The sequence below is a fragment of the Cladophialophora immunda genome (genome assembly GCF_000835495.1).
Source record: "Cladophialophora immunda strain CBS 83496 unplaced genomic scaffold supercont1.5, whole genome shotgun sequence".
Lineage (NCBI taxonomy): Eukaryota > Fungi > Ascomycota > Eurotiomycetes > Chaetothyriales > Herpotrichiellaceae > Cladophialophora > Cladophialophora immunda.
The window spans coordinates 229127-250605 of NW_015622545.1; the positions used below are offsets into that span (position 1 = coordinate 229127).

General features: G+C 55.4%; 7 protein-coding genes across 7 annotated transcripts; 5 read left to right on the plus strand and 2 right to left on the minus strand.

Moving 5' to 3' along the window:
* Positions 1–5605: 5605 nt before the first annotated feature.
* PV07_08450 (uncharacterized protein) lies at positions 5606–6956 on the plus strand (the record flags this gene model as incomplete). The annotated part of the gene is made up of 3 exons (XM_016395619.1): positions 5606–6113; positions 6199–6655; positions 6720–6956. Exons 1-3 carry the CDS (start codon positions 5638–5640, stop codon positions 6954–6956), a joined length of 1170 nt encoding a protein of 389 aa, XP_016245475.1. The 5' UTR covers positions 5606–5637.
* Positions 6957–8570: 1614 nt separating this feature from the next.
* Positions 8571–8978, plus strand: PV07_08451 (uncharacterized protein; the record flags this gene model as incomplete). The annotated part of the gene is made up of 1 exon (XM_016395620.1): positions 8571–8978. One exon carries the CDS (start codon positions 8571–8573, stop codon positions 8976–8978), a length of 408 nt encoding a protein of 135 aa, XP_016245476.1.
* A 245-nt stretch (positions 8979–9223) lies between these two features.
* On the plus strand, positions 9224–11415 carry PV07_08452 (uncharacterized protein). The gene has a single exon (XM_016395621.1). It carries the CDS (start codon positions 9383–9385, stop codon positions 10049–10051), a length of 669 nt encoding a protein of 222 aa, XP_016245477.1. The 5' UTR covers positions 9224–9382; the 3' UTR covers positions 10052–11415.
* Positions 10049–11189, minus strand: PV07_08453 (uncharacterized protein). The gene has a single exon (XM_016395622.1). The coding sequence runs from the start codon at positions 11130–11132 to the stop codon at positions 10074–10076; it is 1059 nt and encodes a 352-aa protein (XP_016245478.1). The 5' UTR covers positions 11133–11189; the 3' UTR covers positions 10049–10073.
* Positions 11416–11894: 479 nt separating the features above from the next.
* On the plus strand, positions 11895–13295 carry PV07_08454 (uncharacterized protein). The gene is made up of 3 exons (XM_016395623.1): positions 11895–12847; positions 12909–13051; positions 13111–13295. The coding sequence occupies exons 1-3, from the start codon at positions 12357–12359 to the stop codon at positions 13230–13232; spliced, it is 756 nt and encodes a 251-aa protein (XP_016245479.1). The 5' UTR covers positions 11895–12356; the 3' UTR covers positions 13233–13295.
* PV07_08455 (uncharacterized protein) lies at positions 12003–14574 on the minus strand. Its single transcript, XM_016395624.1, has one exon. It carries the CDS (start codon positions 14522–14524, stop codon positions 13286–13288), a length of 1239 nt encoding a protein of 412 aa, XP_016245480.1. The 5' UTR covers positions 14525–14574; the 3' UTR covers positions 12003–13285.
* A 130-nt stretch (positions 14575–14704) lies between these two features.
* PV07_08456 (uncharacterized protein) lies at positions 14705–16415 on the plus strand. Its single transcript, XM_016395625.1, has 2 exons — positions 14705–15647; positions 15704–16415. Exon 1 carries the CDS (start codon positions 14798–14800, stop codon positions 15314–15316), a length of 519 nt encoding a protein of 172 aa, XP_016245481.1. The 5' UTR covers positions 14705–14797; the 3' UTR covers positions 15317–15647; positions 15704–16415.
* Positions 16416–21479: the final 5064 nt, after the last annotated feature.

The window sequence follows — 21479 nt, forward strand, 5'->3', positions numbered from 1 at the left end:
CGACTGGCCTGTGTCAAATGTCCCGAACAGTCAAATCGAGAGCGGTGGGTATCATCTCGTCTCCTTCTTCTCCAGGTTTGGGTGCATGAATCCAGCGAGACTCGGCGCGTTATCATCTCCACCCGTCGCACTGCCAGATGCTGGCTGTTGATAGTTGCTGTCAGTTTTGATACCAAGGCTTATGCAAGCCACACTGGCGCCATGACTCCCCCCTGGTGGATTTGGCTGACTTGCCTTGCCACTACTGCTCATATCGGCCAGGATTTGCCGGCCGTGGGTCAGAAATGGCATACCCTTTGGTACCCGACGCCTCCGCCACCGGAACCCCCCTCATCCTTCGCCGTTTTGATGTTGCACATGCTTCGTGTCGAGCGCATGGCGCACGACCTTCCAACGATGGAGCCACCCAAACACACATCAGAGACAGAAAATGTCACACTCATATCCGTCTAAGCGCCTCAAAATTTTGTTGGGACGAGATCCCTTGCTGATCTCTGCATTGATGGCGGGGTGCAGTCGCCCCAGGTCTCCTGCTCACAGGCTCTTCTCTTACGTGATTTGTCCAGCTTGGAAATTTTCCATGCGAGCCGCGTTTGACATGTGAAAAATTTCTGTCCTTCCAGGTTCACTCTGTACACTCCACGAACAACCTTCACCAGTTCACAGGATCGGAGATCCTCACTGCCTTGCTGACCGCACAAGTATACGAACTTCCATCTCCAGAATCCTTCTCGAGATCGTGGGGATCCCCAGACCTCGTTCATCTCCAAAGCTTCACACATGCAAATATGTCATACCGGCCAAACCTACCACTACGACTTTGAGCCTAGAACCTTGTGAACGGTCCAGGTCGCAATGCGTCGACAGCGTTCTCGCTTGGGCTTGAAGAACACGAGAGCCGCAACCTGTTTCAGCTTGTTGGGACTGTGATCGGCGCGCTCCGCCTGAGCAAAGTCAAGGTTACTCGACAGCCATACCTTCCCATAGCAGTCCGTGCGATCGAGCACGTTTGATGGTCGAACCGCCAGGTCAATCCTCGTCGCGTGAGCACCATCCGCTAACTCGATGATCCTCTCACCTCAATCGCACCTACTTGCCTTTGAGAGTTTCGTTGCGCACACATGTTTGAAGATCTGGAAACTTCCAGGTTGCTCAATGTTTCAAACCCTCGCACGTCCCTGCCATCGAGAGCTCTCATCATCGATGGCTTGAGACACGTCAACCGTGCAATTGGCTTGGTCGGCTCCCCCTCCTCGTGGCAAACGTCTTGTCCTCGTTGTGGCCAAGGGCGCTAATGCGTGTAGGAGCGAGGGGCTTGCAGAATACCCGTTGATGTCGGTGTGCGCGACGGCAGCTGCTTATCAGACCGCCCATGTTTGATACTGTTCGATTATGCTAATTAGCAATAGAATCTCAATCAAGCCAACCCTCTGGAATCATGCTCAGCACCGGGCTTCCTGTGCAACACGACATCCACCTCGTCGTTGCGAGGCAGCTGTCACTACCCATCCCCGCTCTGGGGTTACACCGCCCGCTGCCTATGTGCAACATTTCGACAACTCAGTCTGTTGAACTGCCATGCACTCTGATGATTCTGCATCCGAACCCGACGCGACCTTCCAGAGCATGACCCTGAGTCCTTCGATTTCCCTTCTGCCAGGACAGCTTGGTGTTGAGAATGTGTCTAGCTGCAATGTTTGTTCGGCCAACCGTGGTTGTGATCGTGATCATTCCTTCCCTGCAGCACAACCGTGAGACCTGAAGAATCAACTTGCGATCCCACCCTCCAGTACAGCCGAAATGCACTTCCTTTGAGACTCAGGTTGTCGAGTCTGAGAGTGTGGCTCTGCCTTGACGTGCAACCATGGAGCAGTCCTCACTACCTCGCGGTTCCCAAAGATTTTGACATGTCCATGGGCAGTGCGCACTCCCTTGCTGGGGCAGTCGTTCCGAAGTCGTGCATCGCAGGCAGGCCACCTTCTACCCGGTCAAGAGGAAGGCATGTGGATTAAATTGACAAGCAGCATTCGACCAGGAAGACACAGAGCGTCTCGATCATGGACTCGTTGTGTCCAGCACCTCCGAATGCCTTCAATCGTGCTCACCGGACCACGTACAGGTCGTCGTGTCCACGAAACACAGCAGTGCATACATGCAACGAGAGGTACCACAGGGAATTGAGCCCAGGAATGATACCGTCGCCCGCAGCGAGTATTCGTCTTTGACACAACTTGAGGCACTCGCCAAGGCAATTCGTTTTCTCCTCATCAAGCTCGAGCAATCGATCTTTTTCGACTGTAGGGAGTCCGTCGTTCGTTCCGCCAGCTTCTGATTGACGACTTTCTCTAAGGGCGTTCGACACTCCCCGTCAAGCAATGTAGATGACGATAGACCGCCCCGTCCCTACCATGCACTGAGGTGCATGGCAGGCATGATCTTGAAATTCCAGTATTCCTTTCGCCTGCGGCCTAGTATTCTTGTTCTCGTCTGTCCTGCTTGTTGACATCGCGTGCCGCGCCTCGCGCACCGAGTGTTCCCAATCTCAGGCATCGAGTAGCCATGCTTTCGCGCATACCTGCCTGCCTCTCCGCCTCCCTACCCGCCTGCCCGTGCGTGCCTGGGAACCAGACCAGATCATATCGTCTTCCACCCGTGTCACCAGGGATTACTTCGAAGATTCCCTTGGAGCGCTTGTCCGCTGACTGCCCCTTCAGCTCCCGCGTCTCTCACCAGTCTACGCCTTCCGGAGGAATAATGTCATTACTGAACGGACAATCTACCCACACATGCACACGCGCACGCACGTCTCCGTCGAAGAGGAAGGAGAATGTCATCCTCCACAAGAGACCCGGCTATCTCACTGGAACCCCGACCTCGGTTGCTCAGAGTTTATACCCTTGCTGTGGCTGGCTGTTCTTCCTTGTCGGAGGTGATGGGGGATTGGCATGGCCCAGCCTCGTGTCCAGTTCTGGTTGATGATCAAGGCTGCGTGCGGTCCTCCGGGAGATAACACTCACGGAGTACCGGCGTCGGTATGGGGTTTCTCCGTATGCGTACCCGCTGTAGGTATGGGTATACGCATGATGCATGTAGGGAGGTGTGTAGGGAGGTGGATACCTACGATAGATACCTATTAGATCGGTATAGGATAAGGTAAAGTAAGGTAAGCTGACAGGCCAGCCAGCCAGGAATGCAAAGCAAGGCAAGACAAGGCAAGACAACGGAGAGTGCCTCTAATGAAACATGGTATGACTGCGAGGACCGCAAACTGGAAATGTGCTGTACCGAGTACCTACCTACCTTCTACCCTCCTCCGGGAGGTAAGGCCACGCGAAAGAAAGATCGTCAACGATATTATGAGCGCTCGGTATCCATGCTTGTCAAACCTCGCTGCACACGCTGTTCCTTGACAAAGGACTGGAGGGGACAGCTAGCTGGTATTGGTACAGTCAGTCAGTTAGTCGGTCAGTCAGTCGGTGAGTCGCCAGGGTAAGCATTCCAACCTGGCCGCACCGCGTGGCACCTGCGTATCTCATAGGAAGAGAACGTCGCGGGTCTCGGGTTCTCGACCTGGCGGCCTCGCTAGACGTGTAAGAGCGAAGCGAGTATGATCCCCCGCCTCGTCATACTGTCATATTTTGGTCTGTGATGGGGCAACGCTGCCGGTCGACGCCCCGTGAGCCTCGATCAGCGCCGCGCAGGGGATTGGTCGCTTGCCAGTGAATGTCGGGTAGGGAATGAGGATAAGATGATGTATCGACGTTGCGCCTCGCTGGGGTAGTGGGCGTCCGATGTTTGAGTCCTCGCTCGATGGGTATCGTGTTTGACAGCCAGCTGGGATCAGGGTTGGATTTCGCGTACACTGATTGCGTTACCCGCCGTCAACGCCGCAGGAATCCACGAAACAGACGCCCAGAAGGGTGGACAAAGGCAGTCCCGGCACTTTGACTAGCCCTGACCGCCTCATTTGAGCACAGGTGACGGCGAGAATAAGGTCCAGACAACTTGTTAAGTGCCGGCCTATCCTGCTTTTCCTGTGACTGCACAATCGAAATGGTCCTCGACAACATCAGCACCCGGCTCAGGTATGACTTGCTGCCATCAACGGCCACCCTAGCGGAGGCAGAGGACGAAGACAGCGACACAGGCCGGAGCGCCAGTGCAGAGAAGCCGTGGCGATCGGATCGAGCCAAGATTCTAGCCATGCTCGCCGTGATCGCGAGCGTCCTCGTACTCGTCAGTTTGGGCCTGCGCTTCATCATCGCCGAGAGCGCAAGAAGCAACAACAACAACAACGAGGTCGCCCTGCCGTCGCAGGACTGCGGCTCGACTCGCGACGAGGCACTCTCGCGAGCCTGCGCGTTCGACATTGTGACTTTCGCGTGGGTGGCGCCCGCATGCCACGACCGCGCATTGTCGGCCGAGTTCAGCTCTCTTCGGGCCTGGGGCTGGTTTCTGGACGAGAACAGGACGCAGGCCGTCCCTCAGACCGAGGTTGAAGATGGAAAGTTCAACGCCCTCTACGTCTCCCGCGAGCAGCGGGCGTACCACTGCGTGTACACTTGGCGGAAAATGCACCGGGCTTTGCTGCGCAAGGGCCCCACGGATGGTGTTGTGCGGCGGTATAACCACACCGAGTCCTGTGGGCGGATGTTGCTCGGCGGATGGGGCCAGGAGTCGACCTCTTTGGAGGAGGCTGTCCTTATGGTGTCCCGGTTCGCGTCTTGTGGGATTTGACCAGAGTATGGATCTGCTTGTTAGCGCCGGCGGCCGGTCAGGACTCGTCGACTCGCAATTCTTGATGCTGAGGGAGCAGGGCACGCCGGATGGAAGCTGCTTGCAGGCAAAGGCCGCTGAGAGGTTGGACGAGCCTTATGTCGTTGGCCGTCGTATGGGTAACGAGATGGAGACGGGGTGTTTGGGTTGCGGAAGACTACCAGCCCATCAGACTTCTGATCGTTGATCTTTCGAGGGGACCGGGGGAACATACCATCTGTAGTGCAGTGGACGTTGCTGTCTTGATCGGCCCCTACCTATTTGATCTCGAGGGCTCCAGGATAGGGTATAATAAGGAAACAAAAAAAGGAGGGGGAGGGGGAGGGGGGCGGGGGTTTCTTCGACAAGCACTCTGATGGCATGTTCCTCCATCACGCTCTGCTCTGCGCGGCCGACCCGTTGATCACAAATCCGAAGGAGGATCTTTCAGACGGGCATGGTGCAACTTCTCACGGCCCGCGCCTCGGTTTGGTAAGGAATTGGTGTTGTTGGAGGAGCGTCTGCAGAATTATATCTCTCCAAGCTCACTGGCTGACGTGTGGATGTCGTAGCTCTGTTGCACAAAGAGCTTCAGGGCAGACAATGACAAAACCATGTTGTCTCGTGTCGAGCTGAGTTGCAAGCAGCTACCGCAGGACGACAATGGCTGATCACAGCGAATGTCTCGCCGTAGAGGCTTCGGCCATCCAATGCTCGACCGTAGTATACCCGATTGTATACCAATTCGCTGCCGTATAGTTCACCGTAGTGGCCCACTTTCGTTCAATATAGTCATTTTGAATCGGACCGGACACCATCTCGTGAATTTCATCGCAAACACCATCACACCTGTCTTTCCACTCACCTTTCCATCCTTTGTTTATGGATTCTCATCAGCCAGGAGCGGACCGGATTGGCAAATCGCCTTGGATTTACGAAGCCAACATCCTCAAACTGAACCTCGTGCTCGGGATGGACGACGAACTAGCCTCGTTGATCTTGGGCGGCTCTGACCCAGTCGGTGGTGACGCGACAGAACAACAAGCCCAGAGTCAAGAGTTGGTGCAGGAGATGGAGGTCGTCAACAATGAAGTCTCAAACACTGTCTCCGATAATTCCAACACTGCCGTCGCCGTCGCTCCGCTCCACAGCGGTAATGTCGCTTCTGCCACGAACGCTCCACCAGGCGCCGAGAGTGACCACGACACAAAAACTACATTCGCCATCAGCCAAATTCCCACCGACATCCGCAAACGCAGCACCTTTGCAAAAACCTACTTCGAGTTTCCTCTCACCCTCGACGCGCACAAGACCTTCTTGAAAGAGTTCCAAGACCGCTGGGACTTGGGCTGCTTGAGGTATGATGAAAACTTGATTCCATCTCCCGACTTTCGAGATGAAGTCCTGGCTGACCTGTGCTCGTTTTTCAAATCCACCCCCCAGACACGACTACTTTTCCGCCACTCGTAAAATCGCCATCAGAATGGGAACTGTCCTCCACACCATCTTCGCCTGGAACGTGGGTGACCATGTCGCCAACGACCTGCGTGTCCGCAAATACCATCCCGAGATCCTCATCGCCGACTTCGCCGCCCAAATCAAGCAGCGCACCGACTCGTCCGTCGACTTTGCCGACAACGGCAGCTGGTGCTCTCCCGATGTGGCCTTTGCCCACGTCGACGCTTACTACCCCGGTGTTGTCTTTGAGGTGAGCTACGCCGAGCAGAAGATGCCGTTGGAGGAAATTGCACAGACGTACATCCAGGGGTCAGACGGAGAGATTCAAGTTGTCGTCGCGTTCGAAATCGAGTATCCTGCCGCGAAGCAGGCCAAGATGTACATGTGGAAGAAGAAGGAGGCTCTGGTTGGTGAGATCCAGGCTGAGTTGGTTCTTGAGGAGGTAAGACTCTTCCCTCATCTCCTTGTCTTTTCGCCCCATCTTTACTGACGTGCTTGAAATCTAGGAGTTCCAGAAGGCAGACGGCTCGGTGAACAAGGATAGCAAGGGTATCTACCTCAGCCTGCGCGACTTCTGCCCCGCCCGCATGGTCCCAGAGGACGTGAAGCCACTCCTCAACGCGCCCACCTACCTCGGCCACGACACCGGCATCCACATCCCGGCGTCCGAGCTCTGCTTCTTCCTCGACATGGCGGTCAGGAACCATCATCTGGCCGAGGCCGCCTTGCAACGAGAGGCATAGGCAAGAGGAGGGGGCTGCTGCGGCAGCAGTGTTAACAACACCGTCTCGGCCAATAGGGCCAAGGTACTTTAGGTACCCGTTCTTACTGTATGAGTAGATGATACCCGCCCTGAGGGGCCAACACGAGCTTCAATACAAACAAAATCAACATGATCCTGTGTTCCTCCCTCTCCTTATTGTGATGCAGGTTTCGGTTGGTGTCGCTCGCCGTGCCTCAGATGTGACTGCCACGTTCAATACAAGACACGCCTGATTGATAACCCAGCCTCGTCCTGACCTGTAAATTGAGGAGCCCTCAATTGTAACTCATGTGTACATTGACTCGTCATCGCCAACGACGACGACCGTGGTGACTACCTAGCAGATGGGAAATGGATGTCAACAAATCAACGTCATTGTGGGTAAAGCTATAGTTCCCGATATGGGCAAGTTGAGCGATAAGCGAAAAATCCGTGTGGGACCAAGTCTTGGCGCATTAGGGTCAGCCAACCGCAAGTCACAACAGACGAGTGCTAGATAGGTGCTAAGTACTCCGCCGGAGAATGGTGGTACCTGAGGAGGATCCCAATGAAAAGATAGATGTGCACCGCTCTGACGCAGGTTACACACCATGTCCAATCCAGCCGAGGGGACTCAATAGTGCTTGAGGGGCACGCCATGTCGAATGTAGCTTACACAGCCATCCGGAACGCCTGCTGGTAAGGGACCTTCAGCTTCTGCGTCCGCACGGCCCTTCTTGACCAACATCTCGACGCACTCTGTCCAACTGGACACCTAAGCGCGTGCAATCATATCTCCCATTCTTGCTGACCTAGTACACGCACCTGTGGAATATGCGAAATCAAGCAGGACGCCAGCCATGGGATCGCACCAGCGTGCAAGTTGCTCGGTGGAGAGTTGGGCCAGTCATCTTTGTCCGGCCAACTGTTCAGCTAATCAAAAATCAAGGCATGGCCGCGCCCTTCAGCCTTGCGCCTCGATTCTCAGTTGTTACTTTGGGGCCACTGCTGAACGAGTCGTCGTGAGATATTTAGATGGGACAGTGATTCTGCCTCACGAGGCTGCGCTGTTGGAACTTTGCGGCTTGGCATTGCAAAGGCAGACCGGGCAGATGGATGGACTACCACTTTCTCTCCGACTCTCCGTCTCTCTCTCCACCCCACCATCAAACCAATGTCCATGACGGTTAAAGAGGATCTGTACCTGTGGGCTACACCAGCCACAGCTTATATTGTGTGGATCATCCGCTGGCTCCCTTGACGTCTTTGTCGGCAACATTCTGGCGCAAGAATTGCCCGGTGCCTACATCTTTTCCGTTGGGTATGAATCGACCCTAACCTTCAGCCGCTCCGTGGCAGGAACCAGCGACTCGACAAACGCGCTGCTCCATGGCTTGAAGTCTATTACCGAGAAAGGTGTGAGATGGGCACTCCTCTCCAGCTTTGTCGAGCTCGTTGTTGACCAACACCCTTCAATAGTGGCTAGGCAAACCAATCATCTTCATCTGTCATAGCCTTGGAGGAATCATAGTGAAACAGGTATACCACCATTTCTTGGGCCTGGAGTTGACGACCAATCACAAAACCCGATAGATGCCGGTCTCAGGCAATGATCATGGCACATGAGTTCGATTACTTTGGCGATGTTTTGCGCGCGACCTGGCTGATCGTGTTCATGGGCACGCTGCACCGAGAGAGTCAGATCGCGGCGGCGTTGGGACCGCTCGCGACATTCGCCAACTTGTTGCTGGATCTGTCCTTGACCTCGGGCTTTGCTGGCTCGATGAGGACCGATCTAATCGGCATCTTGTCGCGAGATTCGGCCAAACTCGACGAAATCAACCAATCGTTCAAACGCCGGGCCAATGTCAATGCGAGGCTGCACGACTCATTGTTACTGTGTGCGGGGGGCTGCATGACTCATTGCTTCGGTGCGGGGAATCTTCAATACGGTCGATCGAGATTTCCATACGGTCGATCATTTGCGCTCGTGAGACGCAAGACATCTTTTGTCTGCGACTGAGGTTGGTGACACCATTTCCGAACGATCAGCAGGCAGGCCGTAGCGTTTCAGGATCGTGTCAAGTCGCTGTTGGGAGAATGAGGGACATTTCGGCCGACATCGCCTTCATGACATGGCAGCATCAATTAGTCTGGGTCAAGTAAACAGCGCGTAGATATCGTAGCGTGGAGGATCAGCAAGATACCATGTGGTGTGACTGTTGAGCCATTGTGCTGTGCAAAGAGATTTGACGAATGTCAGCCCACTGCGTACAAAGTCTCGAACAGGTATGAGTGAGGTGAAGTAGTGAGGGAGAAGATGACCATCAATGCGCAGCATGTACGAGATAGGATAGCACGCGAGCAGCTGGGCGCAGTTAAGTAGCTGCTCTGTCCTCCTCGTACTCTGCTGTGTACCGCATCTCAATGACCTCCTCTCCAACTCCCAAGCCACATCTCCAACCCATTGTGTCTACAACATACAGACACCCAGTCAGTCAGCATTCCAGCATGCCCGCAACTCAAACTCCAGGACTCAACTTCCGTCCACCGTCGACAGCGGCGGCGGCGGCGGCTGCTGCTGCTGCTGCAGCTGCAGCTGGCCCAAACACCTTCGAATCTCCTCACGTCTCCTTCCTACAGGGGACATGGAATGTCACCCACTCGACGCTTCCCATGTGGAAGAACAACCGCAATGTGACAATCACCTACACGTCGCTGCCCCAGAACGCCGAGCACCTCGATGACTTGGTCGAATACCAGCCCCTGACCTCGGACAAGCACAAGCGCGTCGAAGGTATCGACACCCCGGACGCCCACACCAAGGCCGCATACAATTGGCGCGGCAAGGGGCTCTTAAAAGTCGCGTCCAGCCACTGGGAGATTCTAGGATATGGCGAAGAGGAGGGCGGCTGGGTTGTCACGTTCTTCCAAAAGACCCTATTTACACCCGCGGGCATCGACATCTACGCTCGTCGCCGGGGCGGCTTGTCCCAGGAATTGCTAGAGCAGATCAAGAACGAGATCCGAGCCATCAAGCACCACCACATCCAGAAACTGGCCGATCTCATCTTTCCCATCAAACACAATTGGTGAAGGGACAAAGGTGGTGTGATGGCTACGAGAGATTTTGACGGCTGATCCTACAATTCGACCCGTCGAGGTTCTGGTACCAGTCGCCCTCAAGCAGCTCCTCCTCCATCGCTGCCCATTTCTGGACCTTTCCTCCCTCAGTCGTCTTCAGATCCAAGTCCGCAAGTTTGATGTCTACAACATCCACTCGGTCACTTGAGTCGGGTCTCCGCTTCAGAGCTAGAAAGACGCTGCAGTCCCTCAACGCCATGGCCACGCCAAAGTCCTTACCATCCGGGTTGCGAAAATCGTCCACTCCCACCGATCCATGCTCTTCCTGAAGAGTCTGGAGATGTCTCAAAGATGGCTGGACTTTTTCTCTGAACTCTGCCACAAACTTGTGGATCCCATTCTCGAGTGGCCAGATATTCGCCAGCGTCCGCTCCAACACTGCGTCTTCGTCCGCCAGCAAGTCCAACGGACAGAAGCCCGAGTCACCTCTCCCTTGATGAGCTCCCGCTTTTCTTCGCATCGCATTGAGCGCGCACGTCCTGCAGTTCCTCGCGTCTACAGGCGCGCTGGGACTCTGCACCAGCCATTTCGGCTTGAACTCGACCAGCCAATCAATCCCCGGTCCCTGCAAGTTCTGCATCAGGATTCCGTACTGCTCGTTCTCGTACGAGGGCAGGTAGACGTGGCGTCTGTGGTGGTGGCGGATCTTTTTGCCCTTGACATCTTCCGCCGAGAGGGCCGATAAATCCACGCCGTCAATCTCCCTCAATTCGTCGTTCGCCTCGCTCACCATTGCTGGCGTGAGCTTGTAGAGTGCCTGCTCCATCAGCAACGACTTGTGCTTCTCGTTGAAAAGCGGCGCGATGCGGCCCTGAAAGTCGGACATGGCTTGCACGGCGGCTTTCGTGGAGGGCAGGTCTTTGCGGAGACGCATGACGCAGCAGTGCGAGTGGTGGAGGAGAGCCGGCGGTGACTGGACGGAGACGCTGTAGATGATGTTGGCGGCGCCTTCTGCAAGGTAGTGGAGTTGGAGGCTGGCGGTGATCAGACTGGAGGGACATAATGGGGAGGATCGGTGAGTTGACATGGACATGGTGGAGCGTGTCGGTCTCGCGAGACAATACTCTCCGGTCGGTTCCAGTGCGAGAGCTGCAGATGGCGGGGATGTTAGGCTCGAAGGTACTGAGAAAGGACACCCGTGAAGCCGCCGCCCTTGATCCTCTGTATATAGCGATGTAAGTCTTTCGCCGGTCTGATCCAGCAATATACCTCCCGTATAATGTGCGAGTCTGCCTCGGCCCCGGCCTCACAATATCTCCGTCTGTGGAAGGAGGGATAGATCTATCTATCTATACAAAGCACGCTATAAACTCCCGCTACACAATCGCTTCCCTTCCCTTCCTTTCCTCCCTTGACTTCCCACCCCGGCTCAATCTAACCCAGCCCTAACTATTCTCCTTTCCCCCGACTATCCCAGTCCTTCACGCGCTCAAAAGGACCGAGTTCACCACCGCGGTCATGACTCTCAGGGTGCGGAGAGGGAGAGATCTGGGTCCTACGGACGGACGGGAGACATAGGATAGGTGTGTATTCTATGGATGTGTGTATCAGTGTGTGTAGACAGGTAGGTAAGGAGCCCAAGTCGAGAGTTTTTACATCACAACTACACCGTGTTTTGTGTGTGTGGCTGTCTGTCGAATCAAGGTTCGAAATTCTTGGTCTTTTGGGGGGTTTGTTCGCTCTGTTCGCTTTGTTCGCGGTGTTTAGATCTGTTCTTCGGAGATAAGAAACATCACCACCAATGCTTGTCACCAATGCCACCACTGCCCACCCCCATCACCACCATGACAAATGGAAGATCCCCAATTCAATTCTCACCATCATCACGAGCTCATACGCACATCTATACCTCGTACCCAGTCGTGGTGTGCACGTACATCTATCTCATATCTTTGTGTTAGGTATCTTATTGAGCGTGCGTGGGTATTGTATAGGCGATTTGATTTGATCCCATTCGGCTATTTACAAAGTGGCACGGAAGAGGACGAGAAACCGGAAGAGGAACAAAGAGTGGAATAGAACGAACGAACGAGCTCGAGAACGGATTGGAAGAGGACAGATCCCAGAGAGCAGAACGATTTCGGAGTCTATTGAAGTGAGAGGAGTACGAGCGAGACTGAGTCGTCCTCTACTGTACGACTAGGACAGACCCACGAGGAGAAGGATCGAAGCTGAGCTGAGCTGGGGTCTATCTCTGGACGTCTGCCCTATTTCCACAGAACTGCCCATACGGACTCCTGCCACTCCACAGCCCCCAATGGCATTGACCACCGATCTCTCCTCCCACCTCGCCCTGGTGACCGGAGCAACAGGCGGCATAGGCAAAGCGACGTGCCTGGCCCTGGCGCACCTCAACTGCTCCATCGCCGTGCACTACCACAGCGCGTCCGACACGGCGGAATCGCTCGTCGCCCAGCTCACATCCATGAACGTGCGCGCCTCGGCGTTCCGCGCCGACCTGTCCTCCTACGACGAGACGCGCGCTCTGCACGCCAACGTCGTCCATGAGCTGGGTCATCCGACCATCCTCTTCAACAACGCCGGGCTAACCATGGGGGTGTCCCGGGTCAAGGACGTCAGCGAGGTGTCCGTGGAGGACTTTGAGAAGACCTGGAGAGCGAATTGCGGCACCGCGTTCTTGCTCACCCAATTGTGTATCCCCCAGATGGTCGAGGCTGGCTGGGGCAGAATCGTCTTTTGTTCCAGTGTCGCCGGCTTCACTGGTGGTGTAGTCGGACCGCATTATGCGTGAGTGCTCTTCCTAGCGCGGCACCCTTTGCCCAAATCAGACTGACTGTTCCCATGACAGATCGTCCAAATCGGCCCTTCACGGGCTGGTGCATTGGCTGGCAGGTGCTTATGCAAAGACTGGCGTAACCATCAACGGCGTCGCGCCAGCGTTGATCGAAGAGACCAAGATGCTGCCTGGAGGGTCCGCAGAGTTGTCTGCGAGTAAGTCGAAGTCCGGTGTCTCAGAAGCGGTCGAGTTTGCTGACGGAGAAATTGCCCAGAAATCCCCATCGGGAGACTTGGGAAGCCCGAAGAAATCGCAGAGACAGTCCTCTGGATCGTCAAGACCGGCTATGTCCATAACAAGATCATCGCTGTCGACGGCGGCATGTTCATCCAGTAAGAGGAGCAGGCACGATAGGTCGAAAAGACCTTGGACCACAGCCTCGATCCGCTTCAACCACCAGCCTCTTTCTTCTTCCGCGCTTCCTGTTCTCTTTCCCGTTTCCGCTGTAGAAACCGCTCTCTGGCACTCATCTTGTCGGCTTCGCTGACCTTGCTCTTGATCTTGTCCTGCTGTTGTTTCTCCTCGTCCGCTTCGACCTGCTTCTGTTTCTCCACCATTTCCTCGATCTGTCTCTCCATCATCCGTGACTGTCGCTCGCGCTGAGCGTGGCGTGCGTCTACCGCCTTGGACGACTTCCAGAACTCGTCCTTTCGCCCCGATTCTGATCTTGCAGGTGCCTGTTGCTCTTTGCCGGGCTTCTTGGGCGCCACATTCAGGCCGGCGGACAGGAGCTGTCGCTTGTCGACCACCTCGCCTTCATCGTTGACGACGATGCGTGCTCCTTGCTGAATCAACTCCTCGGCCATTTTCGCTTCAGATTTCTCTTCTTCAACCGGGGTCTCCTCCTCGACACCGCCTTCCTTTCTCTTTGCGGCGTCCTCCTCCGCCTGTTTGATCAACCGCATCCGCTCTTCGTCCTTCTCCAGCATCCTCTTGTGGAAAGCGGTCATGCCACCGCCTTGTCTTCGCCGCTCTTCTTCGGCTTCTTCACGCTTTTTCTCCTCCTCCTCCATGCGCCTGATTTCCTCCTGCTGCTTCTTGTATGCCCCGGTCACGAATTTCTCCTTGTCGGCGTATTCGTCTCCCTCTGCTTCTCTCTCACGTTGCAGGAGCTTCTCCCGCGCTCGCAGCTGATCTCGCTTCCGCACCTCGGCGCTCTGCATTAGCGAGCCCATGTACTTCGGACCCGACGGGCCACCAGCGTCATTTGATTTCTTCTCTTTCTCTGCGTGGAATGTATCGTAGGCTGCGTCATAGTCGTAGACAGAGGCGTCTATCTTTGAGGCTTCTTTGTCGTGCAGTTTGGCACTGCGCAGTGCCGACAGGTTGACGTATTTGTCTGTCCCTGTGACAGATCCAGAGGATTTCGGCTGCGGAAGCTGCAGACCGCACTGGGTGAGCTTGTGAGCCTTGCTCGGCGGCTCACCATCATCTTCATCGTCGTCAAGATCCTTTAGGGGCCTTAGAGGTTTCGATGTCTTCTTCGCTCCGTATGTAGGCGCGGGAGCAGGCGCGGGGACCTCGCCTGCATCATCGTCTTCGTCGAAGAACGCCTTGCGTTTCTGCGCTGGCTTTGAGAGGCCCGAGGATGACTTGGCCGAGGTGAGACCGAAAGCGAGGGACGGCATCTCGCGATCGCAATTGAGGAAGACAACACCGCCGATAAATTGCTTGTGAGCTGTGGCTACGTAGAGAATGGGAACTCGAGATTTCCTTGATGCGGCGACCTTTTCGCCGGAGTTGTGCCGAGCCTCATCGCGGCCACTCACAGGCTCCTAGCTTCAAATGTCCCTTTTCCACACATTGGATCCACGGCTGCGGGATATCAATCAACACGTCAAGGCCGATCCCCGCGTCCGAGAGAATATCGAGATCAGTGCACTCACGCAGCACACAGAAACATGTCGTACTACTTTGTCATCATCTCGCCGGCCGACTCGCCGCTCTTCGAATTGACCTTCGGCACGTCCAAAGCGGGCGGCGACGGCGTCGCTCGCTTCCGCAACGGCGAGACGGCTCGGTACATGAACCAGTTCATCGTGCACGCCTCCTTGGACGTCGTGGAGGAGGTGCAGTGGCTGACGCCCAACATGTGGCTCAAGGTCATTGACAACTACGCGCCCACCAACTCCCACATCAGCTGCTTCATGACGGGGACGAACGTGCGCTTCATGCTGCTCCACCAGCCGTCGGCCATGACGAATTCCTCGGCCGGGGCCCGAGCGTCGACCATCTCGTCGACCTCGATTCCGCAGAATCCGACCAGTCCGCAGACGGAAGAGGCGATTCGGCAGTTTATGAGCGAGGTCTTCGAACTCTGGGTGAAGACGTTGATGAACCCGTTCTACACGATCGGGAATCCCATCAAGAGTCCGGTTTTCAAGCAGAGAGTCACTGCTGCCGGCCGCAAATGGCTGTGATGACTGTGCTGGGACTTATTGTGAGGGAGGGTTCTTTGTCCGGGGGTTGTTTGCAGACTCGGCTCTCAAACGTCTTTGACAAGGAATGACAGCTCGGCTCTGCGAGAACTTTCCCCGCCGGCTCGAGAGTACTACTGTTCTGTCTTCGATTTTGCATTAAACTCTGACTGGTCATCGCCATGCATGGCTGAAGATGAGGGTTTATGCACAGAGAGCCACTCCCACCAACTCCCCCTCCCTCCGCCGCACAAAGCAACATTGACTGGAACGCTGTCTATGCCATCCTCGAAAGACCGTCCGTGATCGGAGCTGGTCGTATAAGTCAAATACAGTAATTGCTGCTCCACAAACCGCGAGATAGGATCCTGATCTAACAATCTTCTTTAGTAATTACTTCATAGTCCCAGGCCACGAATCAACACCCTCCGCAAAAGCTATTGACTGAAATGGCCCCCGTGCCTGGGTTTGACGCCGGTCCTCACCACGAAATTATACGTCGATCAGCCGCGAACTACCTAGACTGGCCGCTGTGGGCTCAGATATTACTGGTGGTGGTGGTAGTTACGTTCTGGATCCCGGCATACTTTACAGTCCAGCTATTTATGGAATGCTCGTGTCTCAGGCGCCGGCGGAGAGACGAGGCAGGCTGAAGGGTACTGGCATCTCTGTATCGCTGGACTTTCGGAGAGGAGCGGGCGGGATGGGGGATTGAATGAGCTGCATACCTGTTGCCATGGCACCAGACTGATGTGGAGCTAGGATAAGAAGCGGTCGACGATTGCGGTTCGTTAAGACTATCCTACTGAAACGCCAGACGAGGCTGAGGGCGGAGTTGTAGCTCAGTAAACGACCATGAGGAATCCCACAGCGGTCCTCAACCTTCTAACTACCTGGTTCATACGATTATTGAGGGAATTGAAAAAGAATCCACCACCCGCTAGTCCAAGGCGTTCGACTAGGGTCCTAGCGAAAGAGAAGTGGGAAGGGAATCCATATAGAAGGGTGAATAGCTCAAGCGTGCTCAGCTACGGTAAAGACCATACATACATACATACATATGGACATCCATAAATCCATAGCCAGCAAGCGAACTCTATCAACCACGCTCTCCGTATTTGTGTTGGCGAGAATAGAAGTCTGTCTTTCTCTCTTCGTTTATCCACGGTTGACTAGCCTGGCGCACGTCGTCGTCGGCAACAGTGCTCATTCTCTTCTCCACGACCCAGCTCACCTAATCTCCCTGTTGTTCAGCTCCATGCACTGCACCTCGTCCGGCGCTCACGCTTTTGAGACCGATTCGAGGTGTCGTTCCGAACCTTTGCTGTGCGTAACTTGGCCGGGCTTGTCCGCAAACTTGTCCTGCGTCGTCGTGGTCGAGACGATAGCGACATCTCCACGATCGTGCAGCGTGAAGTCGACCACGGCCGAGTCTCCAAAGATCCGGTCCAGCTCCTCGAGGGCCACGCCAGAGGTCTAGCTCCACATTTCAGCCATGGGCACCTTGCGTTCGAGCCATTGGCGACGGAAAAGAGTGAGGCAGTGGGGATGTCGTCGGGAAAAAGGAAGTCGGTAACGTACCTCTGGCAAAAAGAAATAAAGATACACAGTGTGGGCGATGCCCATGGCGGCGAAGACCAGATAGTACTTCCAGCCGATGGTTCGTGAGGCCACCGGCTGTAACTCGAGCCAGAGCACGTCCACCAGTAACAGCGAGCCGATGCTGATAGACGCCGCTTCTCCACGAAGGTGCGAAGGGAAGATTTCCGAAATGACGGTGAATTGATTCACGTCGATCATGGAGCCGTACCTGGTCGAGGAGAGTTAGTCCGTAGCGGAAAGGGCATCCCTCTGGGGACGGGGCTGTCAACTCACCCAGCAACATAGAGAAATAAGAAGAAGACTGATGCCGTCGCATATCCCTTCGTAGGAGTGCTGCTGTATTTGCCGATAAGTCCCGTAGCCACGATGAAGCAGCCCACGGTGAACGTGAAGCCCCAGACTGTCCGCTGGTCAGAGACGGGCTTCCGAGACACGACGACTTTGCTCTTCGCACGGGGTTGCAGAACTCCACGACTTACCCAACGCAGGACGCCTTCCGGTGCGATCAGACGTCCAGGCACCCACCGCGTTCGCGATCAGGGCGACAGTACTCCACACCGCAGCGATCATGAGCGACATCGAACCCGTCAGGCCGAGCGACTGATAGAGCAGGACGTTGTAGTTGTTGATGACCAGGATGCCGCAATTCTGGCCGCCCGTGGCCAGGATCAGGGCCAGGATGAATCTCGTGCGGTATGTCTTCTTGGTGAGAAGCTGCCAGCGACCCCCCGAGGCTTTGGCAGCGCGGTCAGATTCGGTCTTTTGCACGACGAGCTCGAGTTCGCGGTGGGCAAAGGTGTCTTCGGCGTCGTTTGGATCATGGTGCAGACGACAGAGGATCTTCAGTGCTTGGTCATTGCGGCCCATCTGCACCAGCCAGCGAGGACTTTCGGGAACTGTGGGGAGAGGTTAGTGCAATCGTTCGTTGAAGCGGTCAGAGGAGCCCTTCGACAATCCACGTACTTTGCAGGGTGCCAATAAGCAGGAGTAAAGCCCATAAGGCGAACACTGCGTTGGGGAACCGCCAGCCAAAGGTCGAAGCTGCAGAGTAAAAGCAGCCGAAGCTACACACATCTTTTCGTGAGCTAGGAAGCCTTTTGAGACGAATACCTTGGAGCCGACTGACCCAATCCAAGCTGCGAGAGCGTAGCCCAAGTTGATGAATGTCCCATGAGCACCAGCCATGAGTCCGCGCGAGTGAGGCGGAGCCACCTCTGAAAAGTAGATTGGCATCCCTGCAAGAAGCATTCCAACTGGAATCCCTGTCAGAACTCGGCCAGCCAGGTACTGTCGAGATTCTTTTCAGTACAGAGTGCTTTCAAGTATAGCGAGCATCAAGCATCTCAACTGACCATGCCAGGATTGACCGCGCCGCCCTGAACGGCACCACCGATGATTCCAATGAGGGCAGAAGTGCGGAAAGTGCCAACACGGCCCCAGTAGTCCACCATCCAAGCCGACAAGAGACATCCGATGAACCCTGCGCCGAAGAAGGTTCCGTTTGCGGCACCAATGATGGTCCCGGTGTAGTCATAGCCTGGCGCGGTGGGATCCTGGACCAGATTCATGGCGGAATAGAAGGTAGGTTGACCCAGGGTGTTGCCGATGACAGCCATGCCATAGCCCGTTACCAACGAGCCGACGGCGGCAAAGAGAACGACCTGTGTTTCCAGTTGTTAGCCTGGCACAACAAATCCCTACACCCTCTGAGAAAAGCAATTCCTTACAAAAGTGTTGTAGTTTGAGTATGTCTCCATGATGTACGACAATCTCGCAAGATGCAAGGAGGGTTTGCGACTCGAACGTTGGGAGAAGCAGTGGAAGGGGTGAATGGAGGATAGGATGAGGCGACTGGCTCGTTTATCAAGTCAACAGCAACGGTCTAGATTCCACCACCATCCATACCCTTACTTCAGTTCAATCTTAGCCACGCGGGAGTCTCAGGCTGATGAGCCGAGTAGGGGACATGATAGAAAGCCTCGGAGCCCATCTTCTCCTCGGGCTCGTTGGGAAACAAGATCCGGACTTCTGGGGTAGATGTCACCCAATAGAAGAAAGCTGCTTGATTCAGCTAACAAGAGACCATCCTCGTTCATGGCGTTGACCGTGAAACTTAGAGCATGGACGTTCCGAGGTGATGTCCACTTTGGGTAAGTGAAGAAGGGCATTGTCCTTTGTTAGTTGTAAGCGAGACGACGGTACGATCAGTGAATCTCCATGGGGTAAGAACGTACAAAAAGAGGAGGCTGTGGGGATCTGGGGTCACGAATAGTCGCTTTCGAAAAGACGCTGTGGGGGTTAGAACTATGAGCACCTCGGAGATGCCACTCACCTGAGACAGGATGAAGCCGAGGAGGAGATGATGGGGGGGGAAGGACAAAGACTGACTCAAAAAAGCGTGCCTGCACTTCCAACCACGATAGTTCAACTGATAAGGACTTTTTCTTGAACATGACAGAGGTCGTCGTCGATGAAGCCGGCATCAAGGATGTCAAGGGCAAAGTGGGAATTGTCACCGGTAATTCATTGTCCCTGAACTGTGATGCCAGAGCGACGACACTCACCGACCAGCAGGAGGTGCCAGTGGCATTGGAAAAGCCCTGGTGGAATTGCTCCATCGGAAAGGAGCGTCGGTCGTATTTGGCGATGTCAACACGTCTGCTGGCGAAAAACTGGCCGCCGAATTGGGCTCGTAAGATAGCACACCCCTACCTTGTCGGCGAGGCCACCGATTCAAGGCGCGGGAAGACTGACAGTTCCGGCATCATCCAGAAATGTCGACTTTGTGAAGACCGACGTCTTGGTTTGGACAGAACTACTGGGCTTGTTCAAATTCGCCCATTCAAAGTACGGTCATGTGGACTTGGTGTTCGCCAACGCGGGGATCCCCGAGACCAAGAACGCGTTTGAGCACGTCTATGATGAAAACGGCGAGCTCGCGGAACCGTCGATGGTGGTGATCGATGTCAACCTCAAGTCTGTGGCCTTGAGTGAGTCTGGCCTCCCACTCTTCACGCCGGGAGTGTCTGGTTAATGGGTGTCTACAGCGACAAAGTGCGCCTTGTTCTGGTTTCAGAAGAACTCACCGCCTGGAGGCAGCCTGGTCATGACGTGCTCAACGTCGGGGTATAACGAGAGACCGAATCTGCCCTTGTATTCAGCAGCAAAACATGGGGTAAGCGAGCAGGTCGTTCTCAATTGGCTGAGAAAATGGCTAATCCCTACCGTCCACCCTCACAGGTGGCTGGACTGATGAGAGCTCTCCGACACGAGGCGCCCAAGCAAGGAGTCAGCGTGGCCTTGATCGCTCCCGGCGGAACAGGTAAACCAAACACGGTCCCCTACCAGCGGACTCTTGCTTACTCGGGCGCTCACAGAGACTGGCATGCTGGACGAAAGTGCCCGCAACTCTTTCAGGTCCCTGGGCATACCTTTGCAGAGCCCCGAGTACGTGGCCAGGGCAGCACTGTGGCTGGCCAGCGACCCTGCACACAACGGCAAAGGCCTCACGCTCATCGGCTCGGTAGCCACTGAGGTGGAAGGCCCATTGACGGAAACCCAGCCGACCTGGTACGGACAGTACAACCTGGACGCGGCGGCCAAGGCGGCCAATGTCAGCTATGTTCGCAAATAGAGAGCGGATGTGATGGAGCCAGTGAGAAGGCTCTATAAGCGTGAGGGGGTTGGAGGAATAAAGCCGAGGAAATTACCTAATGTAGTTTAGCCGAGACCATAGCCGGTAGCCGAGCCCCAAGATTCCCCACAATATCCCAGGGTCCCCCCACGCTCCCCCTTGACCACGCCTGAGCCGTCCACCGTCCCAGCATGCGCTGTGACACTGCCAGGGTCACCCGAGACGCCATGTCAGGCATTATATCCTTCAGTTCCCAGGGAAGATCTGTCACGCCTCTACGGAAGAGGGCGCCTGCTGCTTGCAGTGCCTGCCACGCCCGAAAGGTCCGCTGTAATGTCGTCTCGAGTGGCCGCCCATGTGCCAATTGCCAGCAAGATGCCATCGAATGCGTCTTGCACGTCTCTGCCCGGGGCAAGCACAAAGGCCCTCGGCGCAGTCGAGCACCTGCGGGTGGGAGTGTTGACGGGTCTGCAGGACCTCCCCAACCATCCTCGGGGTCGCCACGCGCGCATAGATCTGTGAGCAACCTGGGTGGCGGCGATTCAGTCTCGAGTCCAGCCCAAAGTCCTCAGGTCTCGCGCGACAACCCAAGCGCGGAGATGGAAGACTTGGAATCGAATGTCACCGGCTACAGAAACATTGTCGAGCACACCTCAGCGGGTGCTCGCGGAGGCGAGACGCACATCTACGTGGGTACGAATTCGGCACTCCTCCACCCCCAGCCGTTGACTGCTATGGTGCCATCATGGAAGCTGATGACTGGACGCCTCTCTCCAGGCGAGGCTCAGGGATTTCGCTACATCTTCCAGGCCGTCAAGGACCACACAATCGCGTCAACCGCACACTACATCGTTCCCGCACCGAACAAGGCCAGTCTGCCGCCGGATGATTACGCCTTTCTGCAAGCCAAGGGGGCCTTCGACATCGAGA

Bases quoted from the DNA above. Each gene is read 5' to 3' on its own strand.
- PV07_08452 (XM_016395621.1), top strand. From the start codon at position 9,383: ATGACCTCCTCTCCAACTCCCAAGCCACATCTCCAACCCATTGTGTCT.
- PV07_08453 (XM_016395622.1), bottom strand. From the start codon at position 11,132: ATGTCCATGTCAACTCACCGATCCTCCCCATTATGTCCCTCCAGTCTG.
- PV07_08454 (XM_016395623.1), top strand. From the start codon at position 12,357: ATGGCATTGACCACCGATCTCTCCTCCCACCTCGCCCTGGTGACCGGA. The intron at 12,848-12,908 runs GTGAGTGCTCTT...TTCCCATGACAG, and splicing joins GTAGTCGGACCGCATTATGC to ATCGTCCAAATCGGCCCTTC. The intron at 13,052-13,110 runs GTAAGTCGAAGT...GAAATTGCCCAG, and splicing joins GTCCGCAGAGTTGTCTGCGA to AAATCCCCATCGGGAGACTT.
- PV07_08455 (XM_016395624.1), bottom strand. From the start codon at position 14,524: ATGCCGTCCCTCGCTTTCGGTCTCACCTCGGCCAAGTCATCCTCGGGC.
- PV07_08456 (XM_016395625.1), top strand. From the start codon at position 14,798: ATGTCGTACTACTTTGTCATCATCTCGCCGGCCGACTCGCCGCTCTTC.